General features: G+C 37.8%; 1 protein-coding gene across 1 annotated transcript in view; it reads right to left on the reverse strand.

The window, feature by feature from the left end:
- Positions 1-931: 931 nt before the first annotated feature.
- LOC134258658 (TPR and ankyrin repeat-containing protein 1-like) overlaps positions 932-11,444 on the reverse strand; it is a 30,955-nt gene continuing 20,442 nt past the window's right edge. Inside the window, exons 22-34 of the mRNA XM_062741201.1 lie at positions 10,764-11,128; positions 10,167-10,654; positions 9,757-10,015; positions 8,918-9,087; positions 7,451-7,655; positions 7,205-7,310; positions 6,332-6,451; positions 6,038-6,212; positions 5,780-5,930; positions 5,501-5,665; positions 4,544-4,775; positions 1,319-4,386; positions 932-1,096 (exon numbers count right to left, since the gene is read on the reverse strand). Coding sequence (XP_062597185.1) covers positions 938-1,096; positions 1,319-4,386; positions 4,544-4,775; positions 5,501-5,665; positions 5,780-5,930; positions 6,038-6,212; positions 6,332-6,451; positions 7,205-7,310; positions 7,451-7,655; positions 8,918-9,087; positions 9,757-10,015; positions 10,167-10,654; positions 10,764-11,128 — 5,663 coding nt within the window. The 3' untranslated portion in view covers positions 932-937. The remainder of the gene's footprint in view (positions 1,097-1,318; positions 4,387-4,543; positions 4,776-5,500; positions 5,666-5,779; positions 5,931-6,037; positions 6,213-6,331; positions 6,452-7,204; positions 7,311-7,450; positions 7,656-8,917; positions 9,088-9,756; positions 10,016-10,166; positions 10,655-10,763; positions 11,129-11,444) is intronic.

Here is an 11,444-nt window from a genome sequence, read left to right on the forward strand (position 1 = left end):
ATAAAACAAAATGAAGAATACATTCAAAACCATATATAATTACCCTTCAAAAATTTGAAGCTAATCAAAACTACTAAAGCAGCAACTACAGCTACAAACACAGAACTTATAGGCCTCCCTAAATAAGGATAATGGGTGACCAGAAATCAGAAGTTTAGCAGATTGTTTTTCTCCAAAGACCACATTATAATTTCAACTCTGCATTTAAAACTGTTTAATCAAATAAAATTTTAGCAATTGCTTGTTATTTCTGAAAAAAAAAAAAAACAAAAAAAAAAACATACTGCTCTTAGATAAAGGAGACGATGGATCAAACCTCTCAGCTTAATTTACATCAGAGTCAATCTAACTTATAATTCATGCTGAATTCAGTAAATTTTTTTCTATACCAGATAATGATGATTCCAAAGAATTTTCTCCGACTTCAAGGTTACAGTGTATTAGAGAAGATTGGCAAAAGATGGATGAATCAAGTGTTTTATGAACTGGCAAAGGTAATACCGGGTATACATAATATGAACAGAAGAGTGAACAAAATTTAAACAAATAAGCTTGCAAAAGCAAATAACAACCTCACTACATGTGCATATTTCATTCAAGACAAAGTTCATGTTCAAAAATGTTAACGAGTTCAAGTCAACTTAAAGCTTATCACCATAAAAATAAAGTAACTTCCTCTCAGAGCATCTTGTATTATCCCCCTTTCAGTGAGTGGCTCTCTTCTTTTTCCCCCTTCCCCTGGACCGTTTTTCCCTCTGGGGTTCCTCCACAACTTGTTCAATAGGATCGTACAGGTCACCCTATCCCCCCCCCCCTTCAGTGAGTGGCACTCTTCTTTTTCCCCCTTCCCCTGGACCGTTTTTCCCTCTGGGGTTCCTAGTCACAACTTGTTAAATCTAGGATCGTCATAAAACAGGTCACCCTATCCCCCCCCCCTTCAGTGTGTGGCGCTTTTCTTTTTCCCCCTCCCTTTACTGGACCGTTTTTCCCTCTGAGGTTCCTCCACTACTTGTTCAATATGATCATACAGGTCATCCTCCCAGTTCTCAGGGCTGGGCTTGGCCCGCTGAGCTTCTTCTCTCTGTCTGTCTGACCTCTAGTGAAAAAGATGAAAAGAAAGCTTGTTAAAGCTCAATTGGTTTTTCATCATAAAACACATACATGTATTAGGCTTGAGTTACTAAGGTATTAAAAGAACAGTCTAGAAAAAGAGACCAATGGACCACGATACCCTTTTGAGTAACTATGACTCTTCTGTTCATTATTAATTTAAGCTGTTTCTTTTTCATATAATTAGAGCAAAAATCTCATCACCCACCTCTTTTCTTTTCTTTGCTTCATCCTCCACGTGTTTCCTGATTTCACTAAAGAGTCCCAACATGATGTCCACATCCTGTTGTATTTCTGTATTCTGCCAGTCACATTTCTCGATTATAGTTCTGATTTTGCCATCCACCATATCCTTTTGCTTACAGCATTTTACAATGCTATAAGCCTCCCCCTTGTAATATTTTTCTGCTACCTCTGGTCCTAATTTATGCCTCTGGATGAAACTTTTCACTTCTTCTAGTGGATCTGAAATCTCTGTCTTAAATTTGCTTCTGAAGTGCTGGTAGAATTTCACCATTTCCCTGTGTTTTTCACTTCGTTCGTGATCTTCTCTGGTTTCCAGTTTTGACACTTGTGGAGCAGAATCAGTCAGTAAATCAAAAGGATTTTCAAGCAGCTTGGCAAATGGATTGTCCTTTGGTATTTCTGGACTTCGGGGAAATGGACTCTGTTGCGTCGGATCAAAATGTGGCTGTGGAAGCTTTAAAGGACTGGGAGGTTGGAGCGTCTGGGACATTTGAGACTCGGTAGAAATCTGTCTGTCCACAGGAAAAGCATGGTAAGTGGCCATCACTTGTAACTGCACTCCACAAATTCCACATTTACTGTCTGATATTTGTGCAGACTCAAACATTTTCATCCTCTCCTCATCCTTTTCCCGTTTTATTTGATCTTCTACAAGAGCAGACAACACTTGGGCTTTTGTCCTCAGGATAGATCTTCGTATGAACTCGGTGATAATTCTGCTGGCTTTATCCTCTTTCTCCTTCCTCTCCTGCTCTTGCCTATTTCGGTCTATCTTCAGTCTTTCTTCCATTGTGATCTGTGTATCCATATCATCTTGCACCACTGTCTCTGCAGTACTTAAGACCACATCATGAGGATTATTCATAGCTTGAAGTGTCTCTTCTTCCATGAAGAACTTTTTGTTGAGTTCCACAGCTTTTAGCTCCAGACTTTTTAGACCATTCCTTGGCACACCATTATCCCAGACACAATATCTCAGAGAATCATTCTCTCTCTTGGATAGCAGAATCTGGAGTGCCTTGGCTACGTCTGCTGGTCCATCTGCCTGCTGCACCAGTTTCAGAGTCTCAGAAAGTCTGCTAGGGTAATGCTCCAATACCTTGATTTTACACAGCTCTCCCATCAAAGCAGTTTCAACATCAGGAAAAACACTTTTACCAAGGTTGCAAACAAACACCAATAAAAGCACAAAAAGTCTTTCTGCTAGACCAAATCTGCTATCTTCAATTTCCTTTTCTGGACTGCTTGACTGAAAAATGTGATGCAAAAGGTTTATCCTTGAGTGAAATCCACAGAGAATTCCTATTATCCGTTTTAAACGATTCTGAAAGAGAACGGTGTCATTGGGCTTCAAGCTTCTGTGTCTGTGAACAGCTTCAAAAGTTGGCACCCCACTCTCACGAACGAAGGTGGAATCTATGAAGTAGACTACTGAAATGAAGGACTCTGGAATAACGAAAAAGAAGTTTGGCGTGTTCTGTACTTTGGCAGACAGAGAAAAAGCAACTGTGGTATAGTACTCCATCCACAAAAACAGGTGATGATAGTGAGGGAGAAGCTCTATACTTCCAGTGTTGCTCAATAAGACACAGAATTTTGTGAACTGGATAAGTGCTTCAGCTGGATCATTATTGAACCCCATTATCTGATCATACCCATCATAGAACCTTCTGGCAATGGAACGGATGTAGGTTTTCCCACTAATTTCATCTATCATCAATCCCAGCTTCATTGCCCAATCCTTTCTTCTCCTTTCGTCTCTCTTTGGACATTCCTGATCCATGGATTGTTCGAATGTAAACATAATTTCTTCAGGTTTAGGCTTGAGCTGCAGATTTAGCAAATGATTGACAAAGCGAATCATTACGAAAACTTTGATATTGTCTTTTCTCTCACTGCTTCTCATTTTGTCATACAGGTTCTTCAAGTACCTTATCATTCTTTTCCTAACATGCTGGAACTTTGGGTATCTCAACTTCCTCAGCAAATCATGAACCCTATTGGAATCTGAGGATATTTTTGCTATATGATAATTTGCCGGCAGCAGATCTTCCAGCAACCAATCACATGCTTTATATCTTTCTGCTAGATCTCCTGGAATGAAACAAGACAAATCTACTTCTTTGTTTCTTTCATAAACGTCTTCTGCACCATGATCAACATACATTTCAAGTTCAACAGCCAACATGTCAAATTCTGTCAAAAGATCAAAACTCTTGGGTGTTACAGAGACATGAAGGTAAGGACAAGGAGATTCATCTCTACATTGTTCCCCAAGCTTGAAGGCTGGACACTGACTCCTTCTGTTCCTGTTTGTAGTGATGGCCTCTTCTAGTCTCCTCTTCCATTCAATCCCTCTCTTTACCAGAAATTTGCTAATCTCTATCTGTACCTTCATCTTATTCTCTTTACATCTAAAATCTTGCTTGGATGTCTGATGCAAAACCAACAGTGCTCTTGGAAGTTGTTTAGGATAATAAACAAGACTATTGTCATCATCAGCTGGATAAAACCCAAAGAATTTGAAGATTTCTTGAAGGCGATATCTTTCCTCTTCATTGATAGGTTTTGCAAGTACCACCAAGACTCTGAAGAGGTTTTGCATTCCCAGTATACACTGCTTAAGATTAGTCCTGTTCATCAAGTCAGAGTTGTGGACCATCCAATGCATGCACTCCAATTGCCCTGCCTCTGATCGAGTTGGCCGAGAATGAGAAAATTCTCCGAAAGCCTTGTTAATGAACTCTGTATTCCCAGTGAGTTCCCCTCTCAGAAAAGCCGCTTCTCCTGCAGCTACCTTGTTCTCCAAATCATGAAGATTGTAAAACGCCTGATTCAGATTTTCACAGATTTCACTCTTCTCTTCTTCATCAATGTCCTCATATTTATCATACTGGCTCAGCCTTACTTTGCTGTCTAGGATCAAACTCTGTCCAACTACATCCTTGTCTCCTAACTTCTGGGCACACTCCAAAGCTTTCTTGTTCATGCCTCCTTTAGAATACAGATCCACTGCTTCCCTGAGCTTTTCTGAAACAAAGAGACAATAAAAATATAAAAGTGAACAGAATACCAGTAATAAAATTTCAGTTTGTATTGTCTTTGAACAGAAGATTGTCTTCATATTCTTTTGAAACTACCTCTCACCTGCAAACTCAAACTTCAAAATCTAACTGTTTACACCTACCTGCATCCTGAAACAGATTTGCTGCCTCCTCTATGTAACTTTTGCGGATCAGGAAGTCCGTTCTCTCCTCTAGCTTTGGCAGACGACTGAGGGCAGCCATCATTTTCTCCTTGTTCTTGGAGCGATGGTAAATCTCCGCTGCCTTAAAACTCAAACTTTCTACTGTGTGCAGCTTTCTTGGAGCATTTTCTCTCAGAATCTGTGGCAGTGGTATTCTTTTTCTTTCCAAATCCTTAAATTTTACAGAAATCATGGATAATAAAAAAAAAAAAATTCCAATGGAAAGCAATGTGATATGTCAGAATTAAGGAAAAATTTGCAAAGTTACTTCTGTTCTCCTTGACAGGCAGATTACACGGCAATTTCACACAAAAGTTTTGAAATTGATGAGAAAACTTTAAACAAACAAGATTATCTCCAGCAATTATAAGGCCATAATAAATAAATTGCTAGATTCTCATCCGAGTTTTTTTAAAAATCGAGGCGGGCGGGTGGCTCTTTTATATTATATTTTTTATTTTTTCAATTTTGCAGATTTTTTATTGACCTGATCAATCGCTGTAATTTGAAATATCATTATAAATCTGCCCTTTTTTAAAGAGTCATACAAAAAGGTTAGAATTTTTCTCTTACTATATTTTCACATCCCACCAATGATTTTTCATAACCAATTCCCTTGTTTAAAATATATACAGCTTTGTATTACAGCAATTACCATCATTTCAGCTGTCAAAATCATGTCATTTTGCGAAGGATTTAAAACGAAAGTAGAATGGTACATGAAACCTAATTAACCCGATCTATAATTAAGACGCAATAAGCACACAGAAATGAAAAAAAATCGAGAGCGGGGGTATTTTCTCATGTGGGCGGAAGCGGGCTACTTCATGAGAATGCTTCAGGAATATTTTTATTATGGCCTAAACTACACTTGATAAAAACCTCCCCATTAAATACCTCTTTCAGAAGTTTGTATCTCTGCAGTGTATCAATAGCCATTTCATACAGATCATTTTCTACTAAGGTATCCACAGCTAAGTTGAATTTTCCCAACTGTTCATAGCACCTACTGCCTTCAGCAGGACGCTTCAGTTTTCTATACGTCTCCCCAGCTTTTTCAAGCTATAATATTCAAAATTGAAATATTCATTACTTTAAATCTGCTTCTTTTTTAAAGATTGTCAGTGAACAAAAACCAGTTAGAATTTTTCTACTTTACTTTTTCTTACTACCCACCTGATTGATTTTCTCATACAGGTGAGCCACCAGTTCCTTTTCTCGTGAATTCTGCAGACAGATGACAGCTTTGTTGGGAAGTTCACATTCCAGGAATTTCTCAGCAGCCCTCAGGAAAGCCTCCCTCATTTTGGAAGGATTTTCCTTCATTCTGGAACACAATGAACAAAATCAGTTGAACTGATTTTATGCGCCTACACTGAAAGCCTAATTAACTGGTGCCTCTATAATACTGTGTATTGCAATAAGCACACAGACCTTGAAGCAACAAGAGCAGACTGATGAGCCTGGGCTATTTTCTCCATGTGGAAGTCCTTCCCTCGATTGAAGCACTTGGCTGCTACTTCATACAAAGAATGCTTCATGAATTCCTCTCCTCTCTTCAGCCATTCCTCTAGTGTTGACTCTTCTGCAAACATCCCACCTGCTGTCTCTGAAATATGTAATCATTTATGATGAAGAGTTTTAATGTTGGACAGGTGCTAATGATTTTGACTACATATTTATTAAAAAAGATGATAATCATCATATAAATGTTTTTTTATTCAATACCATCTTCCACTTCTGAGCTTGTAATAATCCTTGTGAGTTTGCGAGCTTTAAAGTACTCAAACATAGGTGCTCGTTTGTCCATGTCCTCATCAAAGATCCAACTGAACACAGGTGTTACACCTTTGTGTACACAGTATAAGGTGCTTCATCTTTCAGCAATTAAAATTGTGTTGGCCAATCTTTGTATGCCAGTAATTCAATGTAAATTATACGGTCAGCATTTATTGCTTGAATTCTTGCTTAAAAAATACTGCTCTTTGACAATGTAAAAAATATTTGGACACAGTGAAAGACCAGAAGTCTCTGAAGACTGTAGCTCTACTGGTTTAAATTTACAGAACACCAGTACTTTGTAAAAACATGCATTTGGACATGAACAAGAAAATTAAACATGTTGTAATCTTGAAACAAACCAATGCATATTTCTTAAAATTTTGATACCGTTGCGGTTTTACTTTTAGTAAACGGTGATAACTTCACAAGATGGATACTGCATGATGTTAATGGCTAATACATTGAGGAATTATTTAATAGATGAAGCAATGTTGTTTTCCTTTGTCATCAACGGATAATTAATGGAATTTATTTTGTAAGAAAGCTATAGAATAAATATGTTATTGTTTACCTGGGCATTAATTTTTCTGTGTAAAATAATGAAAAAAGTTATGAAAGTGGCACAGATTTGCTTTGAAATTGATGTAAATTTTATTGATTTTGGAGCAGAACTTGATCCTTAGAAAAATTCGTATAATCTCTGAGAAAAAAAGTATCGACCTATTATCCGAAAATTACGGTAGAAGCAAAAGAACACCTGCCTCATAATGGAATAACTTTATAAATTATTTATATTCGTTTTGCCTATTCAAAGTTTACCTGCATCAATTTCTACCAAACTCTCGGAGGTGTCTGGTTTGTTCTGTGCATTATTTGCTGCCAACTTCTCTAGATACTCAGTCACCACTCTCCACTCTTTCGTGGCCTACCAATGATGCAAAATGTTTCATCAATTTTATCTTAACCATTAATTATTCTTAGGAATACTCCAGTTCAAACACCTTTTTTAAATAAATACAAAACAATAAAATACAGCTAATAGGAAAAATCCAGTCCCCGCCCTACCTGTGAGTCTTTGAAGAAGTTATATAGGAGTATGTCATCAAACTCCAGACCCTTGGCCTCGTAGATTGTCAGAATGAGCCCGAGGTTTAACTCCTCTGGAATGTTCTCCCTCGCTGCATCATTCACCACTAGGATAGCCTGGTGAGCTCCAAACTCAATGTGAGACGTCTTTCTCTTATTCCCTCTCAACAGCACTGCCAAATCACTGTGAATGAATTAATTATTACTTAAAAAGACACTTCTACAATGTTTCATTCATAAAAATACTTTTTCTCAAGTGATAAAAAGCTGCAGATGTACCTTTTTCCTGGAAATTAGCCACAGCATACTTAAAATGCATTAAATACATCAAATGACAAGCCATTAAGAGTGATGGTTCAAGTGTCTTTTTTTAGCCAATACAGTCAATTCTCGAATTATCGCCATTCGATTCATCGCCATTTTCGCAATACCGCCACGATTTCGCAAGAACGTTTTTCCTGCTATATAAAATTCTCTTTATAACGCCAAATTCGCATATCGCCATCCGCCACCCTGTTTTCACAACAAACGTCCATTTTTAAGTGTTAATTATCTCGATATACCGCCACAGGTGCATGTGGTCAGTGAAGCGTGGCTAATTGGTTGACACTTCCCCTGTTGTAAAGTATGCAAACCCAGCAAGGTACATGCAATTAAATAATTAAATAAGATTTAAATAAACAATAATTTTAACATGAACTGTTATAATAACTTTGTATTCCGTTTAATAAAAAATCATTTAGTCACGGCTTCGCCACTGTGACGAAAGCGGTCTTTGTTAAAGTACACTGATATAACGATATTATTTTGATGATCTCTGCTTTAAACTTTAAAAAATAATTATACGGTATAAATTGTGAACGTTTCATTAACAATGATGCCATAAACAATGAATTTATTCAAGAATTCATTTTACCTACTATCGGCAATATATCACGACGATCGACCCAACACGTTATTTTTTCAATATCAGACGTGCAGATTTATATACAAAGAAATGTACTTGTCTTTATTTCACAACTGCACATTTTGTTTTGGCAAAATTGTACATATAAAAGTATTTTCAAATTTAGAAATATGTTTTTATATACATGTACGTGTAATGATAAGAATAGAAACACTAAATGGTATTTCTAAGAACGGTAACTCTTCTTCTTGTTTCCTAAAAGATGGGACATTCAATTCATCGCCAAATTCGTTATACCGCCATGATTTCTAAAGTACAAAAGGTGGCGGTTTATCGAGAATTAACTGTACTATAATCTGTGAGTATTGTCCTCCTTGGGTCAATAAATTATCATATGGACCTCATTACAGCAATAATTGTTTAATCTTTTATCATCACATCTCTGGTAATTGCAAAGTGCATTTAGGTTAAATTATGTAATTGAATTTAAGGGTGGAAGTCTTTATAAAAATTTTACAGGCACAAATCCACAAAAATACCTGAAGCTACAGGACTCCAGTAATACAGGAGCAGGTCCCTGGAACAGCCCTTGGTCTTTCTGAAGTCGATCAAAGGATTCTGGGAAGAATTCCACCATTAGTTCTAGAATACTGGAAGCTAGAGACAGAATACCCGCATGGGAACGATAATTGTGAGTCAGCTGGTAAACCTACAAGATTTTGAAAAAGTCAAAATTATAATAGTTCTGGAAATGAATAGACAGTGCATTCCACTACACTATAATACTCCTTTATATACAAAAGTTATTTTGCTATTTTTGAATATTTTTTGGGGGGTGGGGACTTTATGGTTGAGGTAGTTTTATACCAAATAAATTCATTCATATGGAACATCTATATATTCCTGTGAAGGGCTACAAATTAGATCTTTACTCAGCACTTCATGCAATTGATCAATGAGGGTTCTTTTCATCTATTAATGAATAATGAAGAGGACGTAAATTACTTTTTCTGCCAGTGACCTTGACATTATCAGAATAACCTTGAGTCAAAGTCACAACACACCTCTAGGAAATAAGCAATCTTTGCATGAAGCAATTCCAACTCGAATGTTTCTCCATTATGGAGCTATGGACCAGAGACACACTTTAAACTTTTTCTGCTAGTGACCTTGAACTTACTTAAATGACCTTGGATCAAGTAAAAACACACTCTCAGGTTGTAACCAATCCTTGCATCAAGGATGTGCTTTTAATGCTTCTCAACACATAGTTATAGCCCAATCAAAACTGCATGGTCAGATGGATGGATGGAATGCAGACAGATGGACATGGTGATTACTACATACCCCTAATTTCATTTGCAGTTGGTATAATTACCTGTTTTGGCACTTTAACACCAGATGCCTTGCCAATAGCATGCATGGATCTCTTGGCATAGAAGAAGAGAGAGCGGAGATCGTTGAACCTAAAGGCTATTCCTCTCATGATGCTCTGTGCTGTGTCGCCCGTCAGGAACATCTCGTTTGGTGACTGACACACCCGCAGAAGGAGGCACAACTCAGCCTGTGTAAAGTCCTGTGTCTCATCTACGTAAATCTGATGTATGATCCACTTCATTTCTTTCTCCTTTTTAAACCTACAAAGCAATTTCAATATGTTTGTCAGAATTCTATGAATCATAAATATCTGCTTTGTCAGTAAAGTATCCTAAACAGAACTTGAAATGTGGAATCAAATTAGCATGAAGTTTTTGTACCTAACACAATACAAAATTTTTTAACACAAACCTATTATAGACATTTTGCACCAAATCAGTTTCATCAAACAGAAATTTTTGGCTCTTGAAGTGGTCATACTTCTTAAAAATCTCATAAATGTGCTCTCTTTCCCCAGAGAAATTAGGAGCCCTTTTTCTTCCTAAATCCAAGTATTCCTGTTTAGACAAGTGTCCATTAGGCTTGGAGAGAGCTTCAAACGAGCCCCTGATGAAGGACATGATTTCCATCCAGATGAGAGATGGGTGATAGCGCCCTGACCACTTTTTACTTATTCTTGGCCAGATTTCCTCAGCAAACACTTCATACGTGACCTCCCTCCTTGGGTCCACTTTCTTGCGGGGGCGGGCTCCAAGATCTTGATCTTCATCACTGTTGGCTTCATCTTCATCTGCATCTTGGTACTGGTCATCCTCATCTTCTTCATCATCTGAAACCTCCTCTAACATCGGGAGGAAGCTTAGAGCCCCATCTGTTTCTGACCATCCTTGGACATCCACCTACAATGTACACAGTATTCCTGAATTTCAAAATCATCACACATTATTAATCTTACATTAGTAAGGGAAAACCAATTCAGTCCATGTAAAGAAACTATCATAAGTTAACCTTTAAACTTCCATCTTCATTTCTGTCAAAGAAGTATGGTGGTTCTAGGGAAGCATCCAGCATCAGGAGCAGTTTCTTTGATGTGGTGAATACTGGGAACTGGTAATCACCAATGTCCTGTATCCTGTTAGGAAGAACCTGGTCCTCCATGGAAACAAAGTTCTTAGCCACGTCACAGGCATGACTAAGCTCCCGGAAGTTTTTCTGGACCTCACTACACAGCACTACGTTCTTGGTGATGAAGATTTGGTGAAGATGGTCATACAGCTGTCCCTCCTCTTCCATCTCTTCTTCATTTACTGCTCTGACTGGTTCTTCCTCTGCTGTTTCTTCTTCTTGATCTTCTGCATCTTCCTCCTCTTCTCCTACATTTCAAAGAAACACATTAGTTTCATTAACAAAAATACAAATGAAAGACTACTCCCAAACAAGAGGCCCAGGGGCCACATCGCTCACCTGAGCAATTGGCTAGGAAAAAAACACAGATCAGTTCAGAACTGAAAGTAAACTGGGTGGGGGGGGGGGGGCTTGAATTTTACAACCCCCCCCCCCCCCCCCAGGGGGTCATGATTTGAACAAACTTGAATCTACACTACCTGAGGATGATACCCAATAAATATAACGAAGCCTGGCTTTGAAGTACTTGAAAAGAAGATTTTAAAAGGTTTCCCTATGATCCTA

This window comes from Saccostrea cucullata, unplaced genomic scaffold (genome assembly GCF_032062105.1).
Source record: "Saccostrea cucullata isolate Sc308-1 unplaced genomic scaffold, CSIRO_AGI_Scuc_v1 ctg487, whole genome shotgun sequence".
Lineage (NCBI taxonomy): Eukaryota > Metazoa > Mollusca > Bivalvia > Ostreida > Ostreidae > Saccostrea > Saccostrea cuccullata.